Source organism: Meles meles, chromosome 10 (genome assembly GCF_922984935.1).
Source record: "Meles meles chromosome 10, mMelMel3.1 paternal haplotype, whole genome shotgun sequence".
NCBI lineage: Eukaryota > Metazoa > Chordata > Mammalia > Carnivora > Mustelidae > Meles > Meles meles.
Window position 1 is genome coordinate 89,928,508 of NC_060075.1, and position 26,828 is coordinate 89,955,335.

The 26,828-nt window shown below is 50.2% G+C and overlaps 1 protein-coding gene across 1 annotated transcript in view; it reads left to right on the forward strand.

Moving 5' to 3' along the window:
- The window catches only part of CDHR3 (cadherin related family member 3), a 90,030-nt gene that overhangs the window by 47,435 nt on the left and 15,767 nt on the right, over window positions 1–26,828 (forward strand). The window contains exons 15-19 of the mRNA XM_046020262.1: window positions 457–638; window positions 2,704–2,717; window positions 4,391–4,422; window positions 6,179–6,227; window positions 7,876–8,031. Coding sequence (XP_045876218.1) covers window positions 457–638; window positions 2,704–2,717; window positions 4,391–4,422; window positions 6,179–6,227; window positions 7,876–8,031 — 433 coding nt within the window. The remainder of the gene's footprint in view (window positions 1–456; window positions 639–2,703; window positions 2,718–4,390; window positions 4,423–6,178; window positions 6,228–7,875; window positions 8,032–26,828) is intronic.

Genomic DNA, 26,828 nt, shown 5'->3' on the forward strand with positions numbered 1-26,828 from the left:
CCCTCTCTAGAAAGCAGATGCCAAGCTTGAGGCCTCCCTGTGCCATTAGCCCTGTGTTATCTGGCAGTGCAGCTTGCAGCAAGGGAACACGGCAAAGTCTACAAAGTGTTAAAGAGAACAACTTTTGTGGCGCATGCCTTCCCAGTGAGAGACAATGGCTATATTCGTCCCAGGGTTATGCCATGATTTGGCAGGGAAAAAAAGCCAATGGGATTTTTAGCATTTGGGAAGGGGAAGAAAGAGAGTAAAAATAGGCCTGGTGTTGCTTTTCAGTTCCCTAAATTTTCTGGGTTTTGATCTCCTGGGTGCTTGGAAAGACTATAAAAAAGGGGACGGGTTGAAGCAGCAAGATCTGGGAGCACTTGGATGCCCCAGACACTTGACGTGAGAGAGGGCTGATGTCAGAGATGGCTCTAAAACCCACCCTCTGCTCACGCCCCTCCTCTGTCATTCAAGCCCAGGGTCATCTACCAGGTCCTGAGAAAAAACGTCTATTCTCCATCAGCGTGGTACGTGCCTTTTGTCATCACTTTGGGCTCCATATTGCTTTTGGGACTCCTGGGGTCCCTGTTCGTCCTGTTGGCCAAAGTCATCCACAGACACTGTCTCCACCAGACTGGGAAGCACAGGAAACTTGCGTAAGTTGTCAGCTGGCTGGGCCCTTTCCACCACTTCCTTTAGGGCACTGTTTCCAGCGATGCCAGGAGAGGGAATGGAAGGAATTGGGATTTCTCTCCAGGGTAGGGAGGGAGCCTGGAGTGAAGGAAGAAGTGGGTGGGGGGAAGGAACCCCAGATCCCCTCAGTCCTGATTCCCTCTTCATCACCTGCGGGGCCAGAAAATGGCTCCTTTGGTTTTCCCTGCTCTGTCCCTGATACATTCCCAGTGAAACCGGGCTTCATCATGCAGTGGCCTTGCCCTGGGTAAAAGCGTCAGGGAAAAAAAGCCTGGTTGTGAGTAGTGATAGGATATGCTATGCTGGTATTTGCAGAATATCTAAAGGATGGGAGGGAATTAGAGGAAGCACAGAAAACTGATAAGGGATTTAAGCTTTTGGCTCCAGTGACTCATTGGGCTTTTGCGTGACTAAACCATCATCGTTCGTTTGCATGTGACCCCAATCTCTCACTCTCCAGGGCTGGAAGCAGCGGCCCTTTCCCCTCCCTCTTGTTCTCTCCTGCTCACTCACGTGCCTCTTACCTGGTGCCCCGTGGAGTGTCTTTTCCTGGCTGAAGTGAGCCACCAGAGTGAAATGGAGAGAGAGCGCGTCGTTGTTCCAGGCTTCCCCAAGACCCAGTTTCTTGAGTCTCAGAAGCTCCCACCATGACAGCATGATGGTTCTGAGCCTGGGCTTTGGAGAGGGACAAGGACCAGCTTGGATCTGAGCTCACCATTTTCTATATGGCCTCAGATCTGTGGCGACCTCTGTGAATTTCAGTTCCTTATTTGAAAAGTAGACAATCAAATGAGCAAAGTCAAAGGAAGCACTTAGCACTGTTCCTGATGTGGAGTAAATGCTTAATATAGTGTTTGTTGGGTCTTGTTGCATTATTTTTTGTGGCTGAATCCCAGTGAGCTCAGGATTCTAGATTCCAAGTTTAGCTCTATGCTCAGGTATCTCGGGCAGTTGGAACCCGAGTTTTGGCACAACAAGGGAGAGGTGAGACTTCCTATACCTTTTAAAGTTATTTTGCCGATTACCAGGTACTGTCGAATAATTTAAAATCTATGGACGAAAAGCCTGTTCAAAAGTATAAGGCATTAGCATAAAGATGTGCATTGCATTTTGCCATATTTATTGGGGAATTTCGTTGCTATTGGCAACCTTGACTTTAAGGTAAGAAATCCGTGAGCATCTGCTGAAATTAAAAGAGACATTTTTGTTTGGGCTCTACTCACAAATTGATTTGGAAGAAAAAATTGGCTCCAAACGAGTGATACTTAAGCCTGTAAGGATGGCTGGTGCTCCATAACGGGGTTTTGGACAGAAGTCCTTAACGGAAGTCATCCACTAGACACCACAACTCTCACGTCATTTGTGGTTACGTGTACCTTGAACCTGGTTGCCTTACTTTACATCCTAAATATTAATTGTTTCCGACAGGGTTGACTTAAAGAAGAAAAACTAGCTAGTAATACAGACTCGGGCCTGGCCTCTCCGGAAATTAGGTGAACTATGTGGTAGCCAAATTTGTCCAACAGCAAAGAAGAAAAGAGAGTTGCAAAATTATGGAACCCAAGGTTATCCCAAGAAGACGCTTAGCATCTTAGTCCAGGTCTTCCTGTTATAGGAAAACAGGGTTTATGCCAGCCTGGAAGCTTCTGCTGTGAGTCAAGCCTTCTGCTCAAGCTGGCTCCTGGGGAGATAAAGGAGGCAGGAAGAATTACCGGGCGCGCTGGTCATGCCCTCCTCACCTGTGCTGTCGGAGGAAATACATTCCCTTGAGTTCGATAAGGCAATAGTTTTCAAACTTAGCCAACTCCCAGAACCTCTTTAGTTCCCACACCAGCAGTAATGGAAATGCTCTGTTTGGAGCAGGGGTGGGAGCCCAGCCTTCACTTTAGTCCCCAAGCCTGGCCCCTCTTTTAATCAGTCCCTGAATCCCAAAGAACACAGTTGCCCAAAGGCCCCAAGTTATTCCATGTGAACCAGAGCAGAATACTCTCGGGCTCATTCTTGTCCATCTCTCGTTTTTCCCCATAGGGTGAAGAAAGGAGGTAAGTACCATGCCAATTCCCTTTGACTATGGCTGCCGTTGTTATTGGGTTTTTGCCTGTTCTCTTGAACTAAACAGAAGGATTCCAACTCAGCAGAGAATCGGGGTGTAGTTCTGTCTCAGTGCATTTTCCGTCACATCTTCTACGCAGAGGTCAGATGTAGCCAGAGAAAGGGCAGGGCAGGGCGCCCGGTGCCATTTGCGCACTCAGATCTCTCCTCTGAGTCCTGCCTGGTCCCTACCCAGGATTGCCTCTTTCCAGCAGAACGGAGGCACATAGAGGTCTGTTCCCTGCCAAGCGGGCCAGGAGTGAAGAATTCTGCATGAGTGAGACACAGACAGTATCTACTGGCTGCTGCACATGGAGGGGTGGGACGGCGCCGGAGGACAGCGAATGCTCCGTATTGGACAGATGCCTCTTTTGCAAGAACAAATAACACTTTATTCCCAGATTGTAACAGATTTGATCATTTTCACAAGTTATTTGGGTCAGGCGAGTGGGAAAGGGGGGCGGCGTACAGCTAGATTGGGGGGGAGAGCTGGGATGCTGGTGAGTTGAGCAAGTTCCCACCTGAATAAGGACACCAAGCCTAGAGGGATGACAGACCCAGCCCCGAAAGTTGCTGCCTTGAGGGGAACCCAGACTATGGGGAGAGACAGGACAGAGAACTGGGAAGTGATTTCTTAAAAAAAAAAAAAAAAAAAAAAAAAAAAGCTTTTTTTTTAAAGATTGTATTTACTTACTTGAGAGAGAGTGAGAGAGCATGCACAAGAGGGGTAGGGTCAGAGGACAAAGCAGACTCCCCACTGAGCAGGAAGCCTGGTGTGGGACCCGATCCGGGACTACAGGATCACGACCTGAGCTAAAGGCAGTTGCTTAAGCGACTGAGCCACCCAGGCATCCCCAAGAAGATTGCTTTAATCACTCAATTCATAGGCATGCCTGGTTGATATGCACAAGGCACTAAGTGGGGTTAGAAATTTGACTATAATGGTTATTGATCACATCAAATGAAAAGATTTTAATGAGGTCTTCACAGACTGTCACCCACCCTAGTTACTTTCTAAAAAGGGCATGGGAAACAGATGCAAAGAATCCTCACATTATGAACAAATGTATGAACTGGATCTTTCTTTCTTATCTTTCTGTGAAAAGCTTATTACCCAGGTCCAGTAATAGGAGGAAATTGGGAAAAGAGTAACATTCCAAAAAAAAAATTCTGTACATTACTATGTGAGTGTGCATGTGTGTGTGTGTGTGTGTGTGTGTGTGTGTATTTTTCTGAGAAAGTAGAAAACTGTCAAACATTTCTACAGACAGGGCGCCTGGGTGGCTCAGTGGGTTAAGCCTCTGCCTTCGGCTCGGGTCATGATCTCAGAGGCCTGGGATCGACCCCACATCGGGCTCTCTGCTTAGCAGGGAGCCTGCTTTCCCCTCTTTCTCTGCCCGCTGCTCTGCCTGCTTGTGATTTCTCTCTCTCTCTGTCAAATAAATAAATAAAATCTTAAAAAAAAAAAAACAAACAAACAGAAACATTTCTACAGAGAATTCCTTGCCGGGTCTGCAATACTAGGTTCAAAGCCTGTTGAAGAGAAATCCCATTGTGGAGGTAGAATTTTAAGGTCAATTTAGTGTCCAAGGAGCTTCACTTCTACCTGTTCTCCTCCCTGCAGAAATGAAGGATACGAAGCCAGAGGTTTTGGTGGTAAGTGTGGGTGGCCGCGGGGCCCCTGGCTTGGGTGACACGAGGTGGGCCGTTCCCGCCCCCTCTCGGGCAGACCCAGCCCCAGCCTCCCGGGCGTGTTTATCATTCAGGGAGATGCCTGCATTTGGCCACTGGAACAGATGGCTGTGTGGCGGGCCCCTGATAGAATTTGTTCCCTCCACTGAACATGTCTGCTGATATATTTGCAGAAGAAGTGGATTTCATAAATATTGAATCGTGGTGTTTATTACCTACACCAGCTCCCCAGGAGAGTGAGTTGGGGGGAGAAGAGCTTAAGACCAGAACGGGAGCCTCAGCCTTCAGTGGGATTGATTTTTTTTCTTTGCTGTTCCACAACCTCGTGGAAGAGCGAGGGAGATGGGGCAGTGCTTGGGCCACAGGTCCTCTCGACCGGCTTGGCTGTATGACCTTGCGGTCTCCCTCCGCCTGTTTAAACCTTGGACTCCTCATCTGTAATGGGGGAGTGAGAACACCCACCCTGGGGTCGCAGGTGAGGAACTACCTTGTGAGCTGCTGGGACTCACACAAATGCCAAGGTTTACAAGATAGCTGGAGAGTCTCCCGCCGCCCCCCACGCTAACCTCCTTGCTTTCCTTTACTGAACCTGATCTGCCCACTGGGAAGTGACAGAACTTGAAGGTGACCCCCCGCCAGTCTCCCTCACCCCCTGATAATAAGATTCTGTTATGATCCGAGACCCATAAATGGGGGGAATGAGATGCACAATGATGAATGCTATTCTGTGCTCCAGGATTTCTGCTTCAGGTCCGGCACCTAAGTGCTTATCCAGATGAGCCTGTCTACACTCGGGAGGAAGAGGGGGATCTCTTAAGTCCCCTTGGTGATGTCACTCAGAGAGCACCTTAGAAATATGTGCTATTAAATTAATCAATTAAATAAGTAAATCTCCATGACCATAAAAGTGTTGAACTCTTTGCATGAATAACACCCAGATGGTCTCCATTTCCTCTGTCGTTGGAGTTGGGGAGCTGTGGGCCAGTACGTAGATGATGGCTGGAAGGATGAGAACTGGTGTGGAAAGGCCCCCTAGATGCCAAACACCATCCTCATTAGCATGCTAGAGAGGGGCATCTCCAGAGGGCACATTGTGAGGGAAGGGGGTGTTTCCATGGGACAGAGGTCGAGTCCTGGGAGGGTGGCACAGAGAAGGGGGGAAGGCAGGGAGCTGGAGCCCAGGGCATAGGGAAGGCAGGCCAGGCCCAGATGCAACACTGTGTTGGCCTAGGCAAGGGGACACAGTCAGAACCCATAGGCGGGATCACGTGAGTTTTCCATTCTGCCTGCCTTGCCTGATTGTCTGACAGATCCCACTGAGGCAAAGGGGGTCTCAGCCAAGGTTGTGTGGCATTTCTGCTCTTCTTTCTGTGCAGCTTAGATAATATTTACTTGGGATGCTTTCCTGCCTCCCAAGTTGGATTCGATGTCCTCCTGTGCCCCCCTCCCCAGCACATCAGAGTCCCACGGTCCACTTTATCACCCTATGCTGTGCACCTGTTGGCAGGGGCTCCCCTGATTGCAAGCTTTGTGCACACAGCCCCCACACCTGTCATGTTCACTGCTGGGTCCCCAGCATCGAGCACGGAGCATAGCAAGTAGACAAGGGTCAAGAAGGCCCTGGGTACAGAAAGCAGCCAGCTGTGATGATGAGCAGCCTGGCCTGGCGGGGTGTGTGTAGAGTTGGGCTTCAAGCTGTCTCTTTCTTTCTCCTCCTTAGGAAACAATCCAGATGAACTCTGTCTTTGATGGAGAAGCCATCGACCCAGGTAATGTAAAGTGGTAATGCCATCCATCCAAAAGGTGTTTTCCATAATACCGGTGGGTAGAGTCGTAGAGGGACCCTATCCAAGGTCCTGCCCTTGACTCAGTTTGTCCCTCCTTTTGATGATGTTGCCTGACCCTTCTGGCCATCACCCCGGGGGGAGATGGCCTTGGAGCTGGCAGATGCCCGACTATGGGTGATGTCTTCTGTGGATTTCCATGGAAAGCTCCCCGCCCCGGCTGTCCTCCCTTCCTAAATGGCAAACCAGCTCAGGAGACTGGTGCCTTCTGCCTGCCCTTTGGCGCAACCTCCTCCCCAGTCCTTTCTGAATGCTCCTAGCCCCGTCCCGTGGGCGGCGAGAGATAGAGCAATGGCACGCTTGGCTCCCTCTCCCCCTAGATCAGGGCCAAGAATTTCTTCTCGGTCGGCAAGATGAACATAAGGTAAAGCCGGCCCCTAGTGCTCCCCTCACCCCCAGGAAATCAGCTCCAAATTTAGCTCCTTTACACACATCCCTCCACTCACAAAGGCTCAATTATAGATGTGAATAAAGGGAAGGAAACCAAACTCGGGAGGCAAGGGTGTTGGCACGTTGCCATCCTCACACACAAACCGCTCGGTCCTTCTCGGAAGGATGGCTCCTCTCCAGGAGAGGCTGCTGCTGCTGCTGGAATTAAATTTCCCTCTATTATTAGGTACTTGTTACCATAATGTGCCCACATTAGCATAAGTGCTGGTGGGATCCTCTGCCCGAGAGGCCACTCATGCCGCACGGAAATGACAAGAGCCGGGGGTGGCCTGAGACTCCGTCTCCTGGGGCGGAAGCCCGGGAGCCCACGGCTGTTATCTACATGTGTGAGCTTGAGAGAAGGGGACAAGGAAAAGAGGCGCCAAGTGCACTATGTGAACAGGCACACCAGTTAGTGTCTGCCGCTCTGACTCCGCCAAGATGGCTTCTCTGCACCAGCTCCGTGTCTGTGCCTCCAGATCCCCGCTAACCCAACAGACATCAAAATCAGAGTCCCATTCTCCTTACCCCGGGACTTCCTTCCTATACCTGGGATTCATGGAGCTTTTAAAACAAACCCATCAGGGACGCCTGGGTGGCTCCTACGGTGAAGCATCTGCCCTCGGCTCAGGTCATGATCCTGGGGTCCTGGGATGGAGCCCCACTTCTGGCTTCCTGCTCACCGGGGAGCCTGCTTCTCCCTCTGTGCCCCCCTCCCCCCAGCTCAGGCTCTCTTGCTCTCTCTCTCTCTCTCTCTCCAAAAAAAATAAATAAATAAAATCTTTTTTAAAAAATCAGAACATAATGGGGAACCCCATTAGAAACTGAACTGAATTTATCCAATGTGAACATGGAATTCAAGATTTATGTGGCTTTCTAACCCTGCAACCAAGAGCCTGTCCTAAGCCCATGTATCCAGGGAGGCATGATATTTGCTACCCATGTGGTCAGAGTCCTAAAGCTCATAGAAGGGGCAGGCTGGTGAAGATTGTGCCATTCATGGGCCTGCTTCCTCTCTCCATGACTCACCCCTCCTCGTGCCTTTCCTCTTTCCCCGGGGTTAGAAGGGAGTGGGGTGGACATGGGAGAGGACAGCATTTGAATTCCCTCATTTATGTGGTGGTTATATATTTTTTTCTCCTAGTTACTGGGGCAGTATATGAATTCAACTCAAACACGGGAGCCAGAAAGTGGAAAGATCCCTCAACCCAAATGCCAAGATGGAAAGAGCCTGGCCCCCAGGGAGCTGTTCCCAATAGAGCTGTCACTGGGGAAGGGGCCAGGCCACCGAGGAGCACCGGTGAGCGACATGGGCTGAGCAGCAAAGCCCCGGCTGAGGACAACCCAGTTCCAGAAATCAGGATGGCAAGCCCAGCACCTGAAAGAGCAGAAACCCAACCCTCACGATCTGGTCTTCCCCCAACCTGCACCTGGGAAAGTAAGGGATATCCGGGTGCAGGCCCCACATCACAGCATGGGGGAGGGGACTTGAGTGTTCCAAGGAGACTGCCTCACCCTAATTCCCATGTGGGCAGGGGTGGGAGCACCGGGGATGAAAACATGGGCTGAAAGACTCGGAGAGCCAGGGCCCCAAGTGGGATGTTTAAAACACATGTAGTTGCCCTTTTCTGAGAGAGCACGGGAGAAATTGCTTTTGGGTCTCTGTCTTCTGATCAGATAAACTGTTAACTTTTGGATGTGGAATCGTGTTTCTTCTTCATGTTGCCTGCTGGGAAGCTCTGTAGGAAGCGCTCCACTCGGGACTCCTGATGAGAACACGGAGGGCTCCCCTCCCAGTGGGTTTCATCACGATCCCCTGCCCTTAGTGTAACACCCCTCCGATGGCTTCCCTGATGAACACACCCAAAGCCACACACCTTCCTAAGTCACCTCAAACCTGTTTCAAAAGAAACAGAGCAGTGAAAAAAAAATGGATGCATAAATAATGAGATATTCATCTGGGAAGAAGAAAACACAATGGACGCCTTCTTGTATTCTTTTTTTATGGAGGTATAACTTATAGTCAGTCAAGTGCACAGTCTAAGCCATTCCACTCATAATAGGCTCCCCTCTGAGGCAGCCGCTATTCCGATCTTTATCATCATAGATTAGTTTTTGCCTTTTCTGAATTTCATATAAATGCAATCACACAGAATATGCTCTTTTGTGTGGCTTTTTTTTTTAAGATTTATTTATTTATTTGGGGGGGGTGAGGAGCAGAGGGAGACAGAGAATCTCAAGCAGATGCCCCACTGAGCTCAGAGCCGGACTTGGGGTTCGATCCCACAACCCTGAGATCATGACTGGGCAGAAACCAAGAGTCGATGCTTACCCGACTGAGCCGCCCAGGTCCTCCTATGTCTGCTGCTTTTGCTGGGCATCACATCTGTGAGAATCACCCACGTGACACTGTAGATTAGTAACTCAGTTCTCTCCGCTGTGTGTCCTCTTTCATGGCAGGACCACGCCTCAGTTTGTTTATCCATTCTGCACTTGGGTGGCTGCTTCTGCTATTTTACTATTATATATCCCATTTTAATGAAATTTCTTGTGCATGCTTTTCACAGCTCATAAATCCCTGTTCCTTCTGAGCATACTCTTGACAAGTGGAATTGTCAGAGCTGTTGCTGGAATTGGCCCAGAATCCCAAAGTTGGTGGCTCCGATGTACACTTCCATCAGCAATGACTGAGAGTTCCAATGGCTGTACTTCCTTGCCCACACTTGGTGTTGTCGGTCATTTTCGTCTTAGCCATCCCGGTTAAAACTTCTCTTGAAATGAAATCACTCTTTTTCAAAGCTGAAACAATGCCCACTGTCCCCACCTCCCTGCCCTGTTCCTCCCCTACCTCCTGCCACAGGAGGGAACCACAGGACCCAGAGTGGAGACACAATGGGAAGCTCGAACCAACCATACAACTGGGACTTTCCCCAGTGGGCATGAACCACAGCAGGATGGAGCAGAAAATGGAACTTTCCAGTATGTGCCTAGTGGAGGCTGAGCAGGTCTTGCCATAACTCTATGTCCTGCTGCCCCCCACCCAGCTGCTATGCTCCTAGTCCAATAACCACAAGAAAGGCCCAGGCGAGAGTCTATTAGAGCAATACACCGCCTTCTCACCTGGGGAGCCAGATGCGAACTCCCCAGGCTCACAATCCCGCAAACGCAGAGCCTTGAGGGAGCAGCTGTGTGTTTACTGTGTGCCTGCACATCAGTGTGACTTCTCAAGAGAAAGAAACATTTAAAAAAATGCCCTGTCCTGGCCTAGAGCAGGCGTGATTTATTAATAAGGGTTGGTTGCCAGGGAACTCCCCTGAATAGATTTAAATTTCGCAAAGGGAGGCAGAGCTGTTCATTTGCGGAGGTTAAAGTGGGTGAAGAGGCTGATTACCCATTTAAGACTCCACAAGTCTGGGGAGCTCTGAGTAGAATGCCTTCCTCAGAAGCTCTCAGCCTCAATGCAAGTAAAATGAGGCTCAGAGAAGGCTGAAGGGGGACCTCGTAACTGTTTATGAGCCCATTAAGGATGATTAAAAGGAGAGCAGTGAGCAGCTGTGCCCCCCTTCTCCGGAGATGACAGGGCAAGCGGGAGCTGGGCTTCTCCGCCAGGAGAGATTTAAGCTAGGCACAGGGAGGGACTTCCTGAAGGTTGCGGTCTGCTGGAGGAGCTGGGTGTCTTCCCTGGTGTCGGGCAGGAAGAGCCGCTTGCCCTCCAAGCCCCAAGAGGAGAGCCTGGAGGAAGCCAAGGCACGTTAAGAGCGGCACCAGGACAGGCTTTCTTTGGCCAAGAGAAAATCTGCTTTTTCCTTTGCACATTTGGCTCCTGGGTGAGGGGAAATCGGAAGTCTGAGGTCCAAGGCAGAGGTCATTTGTTTTCTAACATTCACCAGGTTTGGGGCTTGCGGGGGTGGGGGCATTATCTGAATAAAATAAAGCCAGGGAGTGCTATGGATCTTGTGAAAACATTTCTCACGTTTCCCTTTCAAGGCCTTAAACACATATGGACTTCTTCTTTATTTTATTTTATTTTAAGATTTTATTTCTTTATTTGTCAGAGAGAGAGAGAGGGAAAGAGAGCGAGCAAGCACAGGCAGACAGAGTGGCAGGCAGAGGCAGAGGGAGAAACAGGCTCCCTGCCGAGCAAGGAGCCCGATGTGGGACTCGATTCCAGGACGCTGGGATCGTGACCTGAGCCGAAGGCAGCCGCCCAACCAACTGAGCCACCCAGGCGTCCCAACACATATGGACTTCTGTAACTGACGATCAGTTGCCTGCTTCTGCGTCATAAAACTGGGGCAGAGGTGTTCAGGGAATAGACCACAGGGGGACCTGTCCTCGCTGAGGGATCTGAAAGCACGTGCTGAATCCCGGAGTTCAAGCTTTCCGTCGCGCTCCGTGGGACGCAGGGCATTTCGAGCGTGTGTGGCTCTGGAACGGAAACCGGGCACGGACGCTTTCACTCCTCGGAGCCCTCTTCTGCATCTATGCTCCTATCTTTGCCTTTCTTTTTTTTAAATGTAATGTGCTTTGTGGTGGCTGAGGCAGTCAAGGCAACAAAACGAGTGACTACTGAAAACGATAGCTCCTCAAACTTGCTGTTTCTTGTTTCAAATTAATGTGTGTGTTTATAACTCCCATTCATTCAGTAAATATTTCTGGAGCATCTACTGTGCGCCAGGTGTCGATTCCTGAGTAAACACAGCTGCCCCAAATCCCTGCCCTTGAGGAGCTTCTGTTCCGTCTGCTACGGTTGACCTTAGCCTGCTGATAAGCCCTCCCCGAAGATTCAACTCCTCGTACCGTCCTGGCCTGTTCATTTGTTGGTTCCTTGAGAGAGCGAGTGCGTGTGTGTGTGTGCGCGCGTGTGTGTGTTTAAGACTCATTTATTTATTTGAGAGAGAGAGTGAGAGCGGAAGGAAGGGCAGAGGGGGAGAGAGAATCCCAAAGCAGACTCCCCACTGAGTGCTGACCCTGACTCAGGGCTCGATCTCACAACCCTAAGATCATGACCTGAGCTGAAGCCAAGAGTCAGGACGCTTAACCTACTGAGCCACCCAGGCGCCCCCTCCCTGGAATGTTCTATCTGAAAGATAAATTAACCCAAATCTTTCTGGAAGAACAGATAACTCAGAACTATTCAAATATTTTTGTAGAAGACTTAATGGGGAGCCCGTCTCAGAAAATAATTAAGATGCCTGAGGAGGGGGTCCCGGGCTTAGGCTGTCAGGCGGGCATCCGTCTCCCAACGGTAGTGCTGAGCCAGGTGGGACTTCCGTGTGCAGAAAATGGCAGGATCCCGGGGCCCGTGAGACATGTGATCGGGAGACGTGTGATCAGGGAAAAGGTCAAACATACAAACATAGCAGGGGAGGGGGAATGGAGAGAAGCTCAGACCACCTGTTTTGGGGGTAAGAGGCGGCTCCTGCTCTAAAAGGGAATAATCCAACTGAGAAGATAACCAGCTCATTAAAAAGACGACCAACTCCCACACAGGCCTTTTGTGGGGGATAAACGAGCTTCATGGCTAGTGGGTGCTGGAGAAAGCAGGTGTAGGCCCCAGCAGTCTCTGAGTCTAACGCGGGACCCAGAACCTGTGAGCCCTTAAAGGTGGAGATGAGTTCAAACTGCGAGAGAAGAGAAATTTTGAGCAAAGATGAAAACACACAGAATCCCAGTCTTCAATCCATTTTCAGCCGATGCTTCCTGCGTCACCTGACTGAGTAACACAGCCCCAAACAGAGCCTCCTGGGTACGCAGCGAGCGCTCAACAAACATCGGTAGACTCGGACTGCATCCTGCGAGCTTGCGGTGGGTTTGCTGCCCGGGTCCAGCGGCAGAACCATGGCGCGTCTCACTAGATCTGGACAAACATTATGATAATCGGTGGCAAACAGTCACCGTGTGCCTACGAGGCTCCAGACGCTATTTTAGGCTCTGGGGTCCGAGCACTAAATAAAACAACATTCTTACCATTTATATCCTAGGGAAGGATGAGAGACTGAGAAGACAGAGGAACAATGGTGGTCGGACCATAGATAAAAACAGCACTCTGACCCACAACCCCGGGGAAACCACGCCCCGATCTACACCGAGCGAGCGGCACGGGACGCCAGCCTTCTGTAAGTCAGGCTCGCAGGGAGCCAGATTGCTACCTCCAGAGACACTCCAGGAAGGCAAGCAGTAAACTCTCTAACAATCCTCCCAGAAGGTCCAGGGCTTGACGAGTTACTGACAGCTAACTTTATGTCCACTTCCAGCTGGGCACCAACCACAGAGAGCCAAACATCCACTCTTCACCAGTCACAGAAGCTGTGCCCCGCTCCAGTGAGCCCACCTCCAGCCTCCCCAAGCCCACAGCCCCTAGGCAGACCATGCCTGAAGCCCTTCCTTCACTCCTGCTCCTCAGCTTCCCTTTGAGGGTCTGCAAGAATTCAAGTGGTGTGGTGGGGGGTGGGGGGTGGGGGGAGTGGGCTCAATCATTAAGCGTCTGCCTTCGACTCAGGTCATGATCCCAGGGTCCTGGGATCAAGTCCTGCATCGGGCTCGCTGATCAATAGGGAGCCTGCATCTCCCTCTTCCCCTGCCCATGCTTATTATGTGCCCTCTCTCGCCATCTAAGTAGTAGCCTTTGCTTTTCTCATATGGTTGGTCTTGGCTTATCTCCACAGGAAGGACAGACAAATGGATCAGACATATTACATATGTCTCTGTATATATATAATCCACCTACAGATGCATGACGGGTTAAGGGTGGTAAATGCCACTGAGAAAAGTGAATGGGGTCAGGCTGGTGGAGGGTGGGGATGGCCACGTCAATGAGGGTGGCTCCAGGAATGGCCCCATGGTGAGCTGAGAAGCAATTGCTGCAAGTGGGAAGAGCCTCCGGGCTGGGAATACAAAGGCAGGGACAAGCCGAGGCTCAGTGGGAAGAACAGGGTGAGGAGCGGGAGGACTGGAGGTGACCGCAGAGGGGCTTGTGGGGGAGGGGGCCTGTCTCTGTGGGGACAGGCTGCGCATGTGCGTCTGTGGGGCGTGTAGGGTGAGGAGTCGGGAGATAATGTGATCATCATGTAGGGCTTTGGGGATCCTAGTAAGGACTTTGGCTTTTACTCCAAGTATGATGGGAGCCATGACAGTGTTTGAGGGGTGATATCACTTATATTTTAATAAACATCTCTCTGGGGGCGCCTGGGGGGCATAGTTGGTTAAGCGGCCGACTCTTGGTTTCGGCTCAGGTGGTGATCTCTGGGTCATGGGACCAAACTCCGCAGTGGATCTGGGTAGGATCTGCTTGTCCCACTCCCCTCCACCCTGCTTAAATAAATAAATAAAATCTTAGGGGAAAAAAAAAGCATCTCTCTGCTGACTGGAGAATAGACTGGGGGGCAGGGAACAGGGCTGGAAGTAGAGTCCAGTTAAGCAGCTCCTGGATGAATCCAGATATGAATGTCGGTGGTTTGGTCCAAGGTGGCAGAGGTGGGGGATGGTGGGTATAAGGAGACTTTTTTGAGTGAGTGTCTCAGAGAGGAAGGAAGTCCGGAATTCTCTTGGGCCCTATTCCATATTAGCAAAAGGTGCCCCCTGGGGCGCCTGGGTGGCTCAGTGGGTTAAAGCCTCTGCCTTCGGCTCAGGTCATGATCTCAGGGTCCTGGAATCGAGCCCCACATGGGGCTCTCTGCTCAGTTTGGAACCTGCTTCCCCCTCTCTCTCTGTCTGCCTCTCTGCCTAGTTGTGATCTCTGTCAAATAAATAAATAAAATCTTTAAAAAAAAGAGAGAGATAGAAAGAAAAAGACGCCCCAGCAGGGTTGGGCACTCGGTCAGTGGAAGCTACCGGCTGTTTTAGAGAACACCCGACAGTTCCTCCCAAATGCAACTGCCCCCCTGCCTGGTCTGTGACATCTGTTGCTCTCAGGGGCTGGTGGTCACGCATGTGTTGGGGAAGTAAAGATAACCCCTCGGCGTTTCTGCTGCATTGAACTTCCTGTCAATGTCCCAAACAGGCTTTGAGGAAACAGAGGAAACACGCATCGATTGTCTAGGTCTGGAGTCTGTGCCCAGACACAGAAAAGGTTATAGGCACTTCATTCGACCCAAGAACTGCATTAGATTTGCTCTCAGTCTGAAATGTACAGTAGTTCCCCCTCATCCATGGGGGGAGTACATTCTAAGACCCCCGAAACCTGAAATACTTGGATACCTGAAATGGCAGATAGTACCGAACGTTATAAGTACTATTATTTTTTCCTATATGTACCTAAAGTTTATGATAAATCTTCATTTATAAAATAGGCATTGTCAGAGATTACTAACAATAACTAATAAGAAAATGGGACAATTTTATCAATATACACCTCACTAAAAATTATGGGAATGTGGTCTCTATCTCTTAAAATTTCGTATTGTCCTGTACTCACTCTTCTCCTTGTGATGATGTGAGATGAGGAGATGAACGGCGTGAGCTTGGTGACACTGAGGTACCATCAACCTTCTGACCCCATGCCAGAAGGAGGATCACTGCTTCTAGAACATGGTCAGTCGACCGCACTTAATGAAAATCTCTGAAAGCGAAATCACAGATCAGGGTTGACCACTGTCCAGCTCTGATTAAATACCTTTCACCAGGAGGCCTGAGTTGTAGGAAAAAAATTGTTCCCTGGGACTCTCCCAAAAGTCTTAGCTCTTAGAGGGATGTGTCCAGGAAAACTGAACCCTTATGATCAGATTTGGGGAGATAGTGGTATGTCCCACTGTCCCCATGAGCACAAACCGTAATTATCAGTCCTGATTTGGGGTTTGGAAAACACGGTCCTTGTAAATCTTAAGACCAAGGCGAAGCACACTCAGGAGCCCTGCTTTCTTCCTCTGTGTTTCCCGCTGGGTGGGGCTGGCCCAGTGCCTGCAGGCCCGCATCCCTGTCGCCCACACGCTGAGCCTCAGCATCCCCGCAGCACTTTGATTTCTGCGGCTTTGGCTTTGAGAAAATGGGGAGGAAGCCCCAGCCTCTTCCGAGCCAGGAACCGTGGAGGGAGGGAAGCTAGTTAATCTGATTTATAGACAAGGCTCCCCGCCCCTCCCCACACTGCCCATCTCCTTTCTCCATCCCCAGTAAGAGCATTCTCCAGCTGGCATGTGAAACCGCCTTTTTTTTTTTTTTTTGGTAACAATTTTATTATTCGTAATGTGATTTAATTCACATACCATAAAATTCAGTGGGTTTTTAGGATATGTGCAGAGTGGTATGGTCACCACCATTACCTAATTCTAAAATATTTTCATCTCCCTCCAAATAAACCCGGATCCCATAAATGGTCATTCCCCATCCCCAGGCCCTGGCACCATCTGTCTCTATGGATTTGCCTATTCTGGACATTTCACAGAAATAGAACCATAGAGTATTTGTCCTTTTGTGACTTGGCTTATTTCATTTAGCATAATGTTATCAAGATCTATTTCTGGTACAGCAGATACTAGTACTTCCTTCCCTTCTCTGGCTGAGCGATGGTCTCCTGGACGAGCACACCGTATTGTGTTTAGCCATTCATCAGTTGCTGGATATTTGGGTTGTTTGCACCTCTTGGCTATTAGGAATGATGTTGCAATGAACACTCACGTACACGTTCTTTTGCAGGCCTATGTTCTAATTCCTCTTTGACCGTCTCTAAGAGTGGAATTGCTGGGTCATGTAATAATTCTAGATCATTCTGAGAAACTGCCAGATTTTCCCAAAGTGGCTGTACCATTTTGCCTTCTCACCAGCGAGGCATGAGGGTTTCCCAAATTGTTAAAAGAAAGGGAGGCACCCCCAGTCTGGGTTGTGGTGTGGGGAGTTCAGCCCTTCCCAGATCCTGGCCACTGTGGCAGGAGGAGTCTAGGGGTGGTCTGGAGTGCAGGTGGACCTCCCCGAGTTTCTCCATGGCAGCTTCCTCTGCCCCGGGGTGGTCCGTGGCTAGGTCTCTACCAACCTCAGGATGGTGACTTGTGTGTCTGAGATGTGCTGGGCACGCTGCTTTGCGTGACCTCATCCTCTCAGCATTCCTTTGCGGATGGTCCCGTCACCTGCATTTCGCGGTTGAGAAAGCTGACGGCTGGAGAGACGAGGGGACCTGCCCAAAGGTCACAGGGCCAGGACAGGAACCTGAGGGTGCCTGCTCTGAGCCTCAGCAGCAAGGGTTCTGCAATGGCCCTTGATCTGCATTCTAGTGGGGACAGGTGTGGGACCACCGAACACTCAAGTGGCCTCTGACAGAATCACTCTCTTCCCTGAAAGTCCAAGGTTTCTGTCGGCTGCAGTAATCAAGCTTTCACAGGTACAGCGTCAATACCAGCTTCTGGACCAGCAGATACGCCCCAAGAGTGTCTGCCCTTTCCCGTCAGGCTTGAATTGGGATCTGAAATGGCTACTGACCTCCCAGAGCCCTGGGCTTTGGGTGGCATAAAAAGCAGTCTATTCTTTCCCCCGTTCTGTACCCACCCCCTACCTGTCTGCTGCTCAAAAAAAGCAGGCTCGTCTTGGCCATGAGTATCCAGAGTATCCAAGTGCCTTCCAAAGATGGTAGATTAAGATCTGGGTCACCGGGAATCAGCCCCCTCTTCTTTTTTTTTTTTTTTTTAAAGATTTTATGTATTTATTTGACAGAGAGAGATCATAAGTAGGCAAAGAGGCAGGCAGAGAGAGTGAGAGGGAAGCAGGCTCCCTGCCGAGCAGAGAGCCCGATGTGGGACTCAATCCCAGGACCCCGAGATCATGACCTGAGCCGAAGGCAGCGGCTTAAACCACTGAGCCACCCAGGCGCCCAATCAGCCCCCTCTTCTAAAGGCAGATGGACGCGGCTGCAGTTACTAGTCCCGACTAGCAGGGGCTCTAGTTACCATTTAGCTTCTTCTACCTAGTAGTCCAGAACCGCCTCGGTAAAAGACAGAGGACTCTGCCTTCTTCCCACCTTTCCCCAAGCTCTCCAAGGTGTGAGGCCTCGGGGCCTGCAGGGCATCCGCAGGGCACCCACAGTCAGGATTCAGCCGCGTGGTCACCCACAAAAACCCACAGGAGCCTTGTGGTAGCTGGAAACCAGGGAGCGGTGTGCTGAACCTTTGGGAGGAGGGAGTGCGGGTCGGCTCCGCCCACAGTGGCCTTTTCCCAGAAGGCCCAAGGACAACTCGCAGGGCGGTTTGCCAAGCAAGCTACTGCTATTGACCAAGACAGCGCCCAGCTGGGCTCAGAACGGCTTCATCACTGCAGACATGAGTAGAGAGGGTTCGCATCAGCGGTGCTGCTTGGCTTGTCTGACCGAGTGCCCCCAGACGCTCTTTCCTTAACACACTGCCTTACCACGGGCTTCAGGAGAAACGAGGGCCTAAGGTCTGTACCTTTGGCTGAGTGTGTGCTAACGTGCCTGCCTAAATGTCCATGTAATAACAATTAAAATCACTTTGCATTTATAGAATGCGTGCAATGTGTAAGATCCCATGGGGTCCTTTGTGCTTAATAATTTTACTTAATGGATGCATCTGGAGGTACTATTTAATTTACCTCTGAAGAATCGAAACTCGGAAAGCTTTCACAGCTAAGTAAGGCCAGAGGTCTCACGGTTTAGTGAGTGGTAGAGGGAGGTGGGGGTCTGAAAGCCTCTGCGGCTCCTAACCCCTTTGTGCCAGGACTAGGGTAAGATGGCTCAGCCTCGTGCTGTTCCCACCCCAACATGGCCTTAGTTTTGTGGCTGCGCTGGAGAAAGGGGACAAGGCCAGGGGCAGAATCAGAAGGGGAAGGTGGAAGGTGAGGACGGAATCTGCAAGCTGGTTGGTGTGGGAGCTTGTTGGGTTGCCTTGAAATTCACCGGGCCAAGGCTTCTAGCATGGCAGAGAACCCCTGAGGGCTCATTAGTGTCACCGGGCGCCAGGAGAGAAGATAAAAAGAGGAGTAGAGGCAAAAAGGGAGGGGGAGAGCGAGGGCTGTTCTCAGGAGGAAAGGGGAAGGAGTGGCCCTGTAGCTGGTGGTCCAAAGACCCTTGCCAGGGAGCCCCTGCCTGGGGGGCTGGGAGAGCAAGCACAGTCTTCATTTTCTCAAGCAGGGCCAACAAAGGGCAGCTGAATCACAGGATTTCTCAAGAAATAAAAATTCCTAGCACACCCCTGGGGCCTCGGGGAGGAAAACTGACAACGTGTTGATTGAAAACAGACTGGGCTCAAGAGCGCCCGCCGCGTGAGGCGCGGCTCTCGCGGGCTCACAGCGACACCTAGCGGTCGTCGTGGGCACCTGCCGCCTCCGTGGGAACGTCCAGGTCTGTGGTGGGAAGAGAGTATTTGGGGTCCAGAGCAAATATTTCGCTTGCTGCTTTGTGGAACATTTCAATACTCTGAGGGGGGTGGTTTCCACACATCCCCAGGGTGGGCAGCCAGTTATGTATATCCAACTGACTGCACTGACTGGATTTTCTGAGGTGCTCATTGTTCGCTCCAAGTTTATACTTTTCATTTATCACATGTAATTAGATTTAATGGTGAGATCTTTGAAAGACTTTTACACAAATGAAGGATCCGATCAGAGAAATTTCTTTGTTAGACTCCATGTTTGGAAAGTATAATGATGATATTCCTGTATTATTATTATTTTTAGAGAGAGGGGAGGGGCAAAGGGAGAGGAGAGAAAGAGAATCTTAAGCAGACTCCGTGTCCAGTGCAGACTTCCACACAGGGCTCGATCTCACAAGCCTGAGATCATGACCAGAGCAAAATCAAGAGTCAGATGCTCAACTGAGTGAGCTACCCAGGCACCCCTATGCTCCTATATTATTAAGTCAAAGACCTCAGCTTCTGAAATGACCCTGATCAATAAGTCTGTAAAAATGAAAACCATACATCTCTTTCTGGATAAAGGTGCTTGAACATCTTCATTCTCGCTCAGGTAAGCTTTGGCTGAAATACTTGTCCGAGGACGTCCAGTGTACAATCAGTACGTTCAGTATACGTTCAGTGTACAATCATACAATGAATGCCTGGGACATAGTTGATACTCAAAATCTATTTTTTTTTAAGTTTAATTAAGTAATCTCCACACACAATGTGGGGCTCGAACTCACACCCCTGAGATCGAGAGTCACACGCTCCACCCACTGAGCCAGTCAGGCACCCCTCAAAATCTTTCTTAATTGAATCACTTGAGTTCCTCAGAGCAGTGGGGAGCCACAGGAGGGAGGGCAGAGAATCCAGTCTCCTGGAAAGTACGACTCCAAACTTTGAAGGAAACTTATCACAAGGGGAAGGCCTTGCCAGGGAGCACCCCCCCTCCCCTGGCAACGTGGCTTCTTACCAATGGCTGGGGATGGTCTGTGGTTAAACAGCGGCCCGTTGTGGCGTTCATAGAGCTCTATAAGAAGGCCTGTTAAATGTCTGTGGGTTGGTACCCCTGGGAGGGCTCCGTGTGGCCGAGCTTTCCGGGCACCTTCGAAAGCTCCACTGAAGACTTTCCTTTTGAAGAAGAAATCTCAAGCTTTTGTGATGCGGTCTGGCTGGGAAGGAAACACTCCCCCAGGCTAAATGTTCTCCAAATTGCCTTGGCCAAATTACTTGTGTTAACTGCCTTCCATTGGTTGCAAAGAACAGAGACTCACAGATTCATTGGAAGGACCCATGTGGAAACAAAGAGTCTTGGCCCCATGACTTGAGCTCTCTGGAACCCAGAAGACAGAGAAGACCCAAACTGTTTGAAGTGTGGCCTGTGGCTGTGGGTCATGTTTGTGCCAGCCCAGCATCATTTGAATGGCCTTTCTAAGTTAGGAAAGTAGGCCATGTTACTCGCATTACTTCACCAGGGTGGAGATCCGTACTCAATTTCCCAGACTCAGGCCGCAGCTAGGACGCAGGCACGTGTCCTGGGCTCTGCCAATGGGATGTAGCAACAGGAGACTTCAGGAAGAATGGACAGCAAGGAAGCAGCTGCTGCATGGGCTTGTCTCTTGGTGATGGGAACAGATGGTGGCAGGGGATGTGGAGCCCCTGGAGGCAGGAGGAGCAGAGAGATTCCCAGGAGACTGAGACAAGGGTGGTGGGTTTGAGCCTGGGCCTGGACGAGTGGGGAGTTGGGTATTGTTCATGGTTGCAGAGACTCAACCCCCATTTTCTGATTCTGTCAGAGATTGTGGGAACCACTAATACCCCTTAAGACATTTGGTTTATCTGTGTAAACAAATCAGAGTGGATTTTGTTGGTAGGTCAGAAACCTGATTAATAAACCCAAAATATAGCTCCCCCATGGAGCTGGGAACAGAAAGTCATTGAGCATTAGCTATAAGAGGTTAACATCCAGAGTTCAAGGATCATTACTCTGGAGAGATTGCGCTCAGCCATTTTGTTTGGGGCTAAGGTGGATTATCTGTTTATTGCCTCTTCAACATCCATCCCTCCAGTAACAACCATTTTCTGCCCCAGGCTCAGTGTTCCATGTTGGGGTCCGTTATCAAAGGAACGAGACTGAGACAAAGTGAAAGTTATGCAAAGCCTTATTCTATGCCAAGCGTTAGAAGTTAGACTGACCGGGGGCGCCTGGGTGGCTCAGTGGGTTAAAGCCTCTGCCTTTCGCTCAGGTCATGATCCCAGGATCCTGGGATCGAGCCCCGCATCGGGCTCTCTGCTCAGCCGAGAGAGGAGCCTGCTTCCTCCTCTCTCTCTCTCTCTGCCTGCCTCTCTCCCTACTTGTGATCTCTATCTGTCAAATAAATAAATAAGACCTTAAAAAAAAAAAAAAAAAAAAAAAAGAAGTTAGACTGACCAGCCAGGGGAACGAGACTGAGACAAAGTGAAAGTTATGTGAAGCTTTATTCTATGCCAAGCATTAGAAGTCAGACTGACCGGCCAGGGCCGCCTCCGAAGAGAGCGACCTCCTCCGGATCTCACAGGCTGGTTTTATAGGGCATAACCGCAGGCCCAAGGTACATGACTTCTATTGTTAAGCCATTTATTCCCGGAATCGATACATGGAACCATACCAGGAATTACTGGGGCGTTTATTCCCGGAATGAAGTCCATGGATATAAACAACAATATGGCTACCTAGGCAATATGGAATTGCTCTGGCTAAGCAGGCCCTAATAGTTAAACAGGTTTTAACATTAAATTGGCCCTAACATTCCAGTGGTGATGACATCATGCTCTAGAGTCAGAGCTGGACACGTGATCCTACCCAGGCCAATCAGATTGCTGCTTCTCCCTGGTCCCAGTGATTGGTTCAGAAAGCAATCTGTGTCCTAACGTGGACCAATGAGAGCTGTCCACGGGACTTGAGCACTACTTCTTGGCATCGCTAGTGGCCTACCGAGGCTGCTGGGCTGGAGGGAGGGAAGCGTGCCCGTGAGGCCTGTGTTGACCACTTTGTCAGGAATGGGAAGAGCCTAACCACCAAAGCAGAAAACCAGTGCAGGGAAAGCAGAGTAAGAGAGAAGGGTCAGCTCCTCATTTTGCAAACGTGGATCCAGCCATGCCTAAGTCAGTTCTATCTTTACGTTTTTCAATTATGCCAGCCATCTAGTTCCTTGGAAAGTGTCAGTCACTTGAAACCAAAAGGGCGCGAATACAGTGGTGCACTCCAAATACTAGAACTTTTGTCAAGCCTTTAAAGGAATTAAATCCCATCCCTGCCTGCCACCCCATTCACTTGGTTCCTCCGAGCTCTCAAGTATCTTCTATTTGAGGATGAGTAGTACGGCCGCAGCTGCCTTCTATAGCACAGGACCAAACTGCACACCCGTGCAAAGCACAGCTCCGTCGCACCCTTCCTCCTTACGCTCTAGCTCTCCCCGCCGAGGTGCCCGCTTACGTTCTCCGTTCTGCAGGAAGCTCTGCTCTCAGCATTCTGTCTGACAAGCGCCGTTTAACAACACACACACCTTCAGGTGCAACAAAAGCTACGTCCTCCACCTTGTGCACAACGTGATGGCCCCCTGTGAGGGCACGTCGCCAGCCCGTGCTCGGAGACACTTGTGCTCAGAACCGCTGGTCCTGGTGCTCCCCGGCGTCAATGACTTGGTGACTGCACCCCTAACTCCCCTCTTCTAAGTGTACCTGCATGATTCTTGTCCTGCTGCCATTTGGCTCGTTTTCTCTTTATTTCCAAAATCAATTCCGTAAGAGAGAAAGATGGAATTTGATCCATCTACTTGTTAATTCTAATTCTCATTTGGGCAGGATCCATTGACTTGGGCTTCATCAGACAATAGCAGGCAGTGCCCCATGCGTGGAGGATCCTGTGCAAGGCATCCCCTCCTGGCCAATCACACTTGGCCAAGAGAGAGGCATATGGTAAAAACACTCAAACGTTGGATGAAGAACAGCTGGGGGCACCTCTCTCCTTGGGGGTTACGACTGGGGCAGTTTTTCTTAGCCAGGCATCATGGGTGTGATAGATTCCATGATCATTTTGTCTAGTACCTTCTCCTTTCCTAAAATTGCGATGGTGATTGGAGTGGGGATGTTCATAATTGTCAAGGGTTGTCTGCACCTTCAACACCTCTGTTCTTCCTGCATCTCACCTCCTGGCTATTTCTGTGACTATTACCCATTTTTATTTTCCTATAAGCCAAAGGCTGCCTGGGCTCGTGCCCTTTGAGGGACTCTGGGGAGAGAGAGATTGCTGAGCATGATTTTTTTTTTTTTTTAATTTATTTTTTTCTAAGGATTTGCTGAGCATCATTTTAATACTCCTTTTCCCTGACACAGGGCACCCAGCTGCCACCTGGTTTATGTAGTGTTGTATCCCCCTCTAAAGGCCAACTCCAGAGCCTCCAACTACAAGCCAAAATGTTTTCAAAAGAAGCAGGAAAGGGGCACCTGGCTGGCTCAGTCAGTGGACTGGTGGAGCATATGTTTATTGATCTCAGGGCTGTCAGTTCAAGCCCCACATTGGGTGTAGAGATTACTCAAAAATAAAATCTTTTTTAAAAATAACACCACAAAAAGACACAGAGAAAAACATAAAACAGGAGGTTCATACCTAGGAGGCCTGTTTCAGACCAGCCACTCATATGGCTCATTGGAAGCTCTGCCATTATCCCGCCATGATTTTTTCAATGAATTGAAAGGCACCAGAATGCTTCCACTTTTGATAAAATAACCATAACCACCACGGTTGAGAGTGGGAGACAATCTGGTAAGGAGGTCCCTCTTTCAACTTGGAGTTTCCCTTGGTCTGGCACAGTCCTTGGTTCAGCCAGAGCATTAACCTGGGAAAGAAAGCCACCTCTCTGCCCCGACTGACTTCCGCCCTGGCTTCAAATGCTGTCCCTAAGGTCTAATTCCTCCTTGAAGCCTCCTAGGATCCTAGAGACATGACTTCTCAAACCTCAGTAGCTCATGTCTCCAAAGATGCCAGGTCTTTGCTTGAGTTTTATTTATTGAACCCACCAAATTCTGGTGACTCTTTGGACTTTACTGCCGAATAGTGGCTCAAGACAAAACATGATCTCTAGTCTACATGGTGGCCTCACCAAGCTGACCTGTCCCTACTCTGGCGAAGACACAGCTTAGTGGTGAAGAGTGTTGACTCTCATAGTAGACTTACTGGGGGTCAAGTATTGGTGCTTCGTGACCTTGAATAAAGTTATTTAACATCTTTGTGCCTCCATTTCGAGGATGGTGATGGTGAGGACCATAGTGGCATGAGTCTGCCCCCTAGTGGTGTGTGTATGTTAAAGGAGATCATGTACATAATAAGCAGTAAACATTCCTTTTTTTCTAGCTGGGTGGGGTTTCCCTGGGCAGCATCAGCTCTTTTTCCCTAGAGTCCCTGCTGGGGCTTGTACCCTTTGGGGCCCTTTCAGGTGCAGGTGACAGAAACATCATAGCTGGGTGCTGTGGGGTCCTCCGTCTTCCTCCTGGCTCAGTTCCTCCTGCCTGTCTAAGGACCTCAGGCCAAAGTCACTGGTCCCAGAGAAGATGATCAAGACAATGGCTGACTTGGAACATGCAAGTGTGGACTTGGGCCGTTCACTGAGCAAAAAGTGTGCTAAGCCCTGAATGACCCACCACTCTTCAGTTGGGGGTTTTCTTTTAGTGCATAGTGCTTGCTGCTTGACGTCACTGGGCACAGGACTTTCCTTACAGGATGGACACGGGGGAGGAGCCCCCACCGCTGCCATCCACCCTGGTCTGTGGCTGTCACCTGACCCTGACAAAGTGTTTCAACACAACAGACCCCAAGTCCAGTCTCTGAGAAACCTAATCTGGGCTCAGCCAGGCTTTTGTTCAATCTCTGATCTAAGGAGCTGACAAATCCATTAAGAAGGGTATCTGTGAGGTGATGGCCCAGGCAGATCCAGGGCTCAGAGGTCGTTTAAAAGGACTGATGTGCCAGGTGCCTTTCTATTTGCAGGAGGCGTTCACACACGCAGTACTGATCTTGGAACAAGCCCCTGCACTAGAGTTTAGAGAAGATGCAACTGTCCATGTTGTGTTTTTTATTTTAGTTTATTTTTTAGTTTTAAAGATTTATGAATTTATTTGAGAGGCAGTGAAAGTGGGGGAGATCACAGAGGCAGAGGGAGAAGCAGACTCACTGCTGAGCAGAGAGTCCAATGTGGGGCTCGATCCCAGGACCCTGAGATCATGATCTGAGTCAAAGGCAGATGCTTAACCCATTGAGCCACCCAGGCACCCTGTCCACGGAGCTTTAAATCTACAAAAAGGTTTGAGGTCATCTGCAGCGACCCCTTTGCTATGCAAATAAAGAGAGGGAAGCACAGAGAGAGCCAGTGACTGAGCCAGTTACTAGACCCAGCACTGGGACTTCTGTCCTTCTGCCACATCACGTGGTACCTGAGCCAGGGAGGCTGGTGCTTTGCTGGAAGAGACAACTACCCTGAAAACACATGAGAACATTTGGACTGCTTTGTACCTTAGCCCAACACCCCTGTCCTTCACTGGGACGGTGGGGATCGGGGCCAAAGCTGTCCTGCTCCAGCCTTCTGCTGGATTCTAGGCAAATCCTGAACTGGCGCTGCGTCAGGCAAGCGTTCTTCAACCCTGAGGATGAGTCAGCCCGGGCTTCAAGAGAGCCTTCCTTGGCCTATCCTGCTTTCCCCAGAATCCCCGAAAGTGCTGGAACTTTCATTTGGCTGAACTTGAAAGATTTAGCCCCGGTTTGAACCCATCAGGATTGTTAAGCATGGGCTATTTTCCCAGCACTGGACTGGTATGTGCCACTCGAGCTCAGGGGCTGTCCTTGGTGCCACGAGCAGGGGACAGAGACAGGTGGCATTTGCACATTCAGTTCCCCCAAGAGCTTCCTCCAGGGTGCACGTTCCCAGGTTGGCTAAGCCAACCCCTGTCTTGGGGCCCCGCCGGGTGGCAGGGAACTGACTGGAGGTGCCTTTTGGGCTGTGTTGCCTGTATATGAGCCCGTCTCTTCAGATACACATCTGACCCGCTGCATGAAAACAGCATCTTTGCTGACTTACTTAGTGTCCGTTAAGTTCACATTCAAATGAACAGGCAGGGATCGGAGAGGGGCGGGCTTTCAACACCCAAAGGAGGTTGGAGAGACCTTTAAGATGTATGACGATCTGTGTACCAGATGTTTGTTTCACCCGAAGAAAATAAAATAATAAAACAAGACAGAACACAACACTGCAACCAAACACTGTGACTCTGACAGCAGGAAGGGTAACTTTGGGTCTCCTTGGGGTCCACTGCAAGTCCACCCTGGGGGGCCACTGCTGATCTGCCCAGCAGTGGGCTGTAGACAGTCACGGGTCCCAGCTCTTTGTAGGACGTGGTCAGGGCTCAAGCCATCAGCACACGCACAACAGATCCTCTGAAATCTTGAAAGACTCAGAAGGTCCTTGCACATGGAAGGCCTCAAGGAGTTGGCGGGCTATTCAGAAGGCTGGGCGGGGCAGACCCAAACGCTGAGGAGCATGTGGTTTCCCCTGGGGGTGCAGAGCAAAGGGCGGGAGCATCGGAAGGAATGCCTGGAGCTCTCTCTGCATTGCTTGGATGGGAGCTGACTGTGGACCAGGCTCCCTTGCGCCCCCAGCCGGGGGAGGGGGCTGGCCGCAAGCTCGCACACACTTGTGGAGCTTCTCCTAGGCATCAGGCACTCCATCTCCAATGT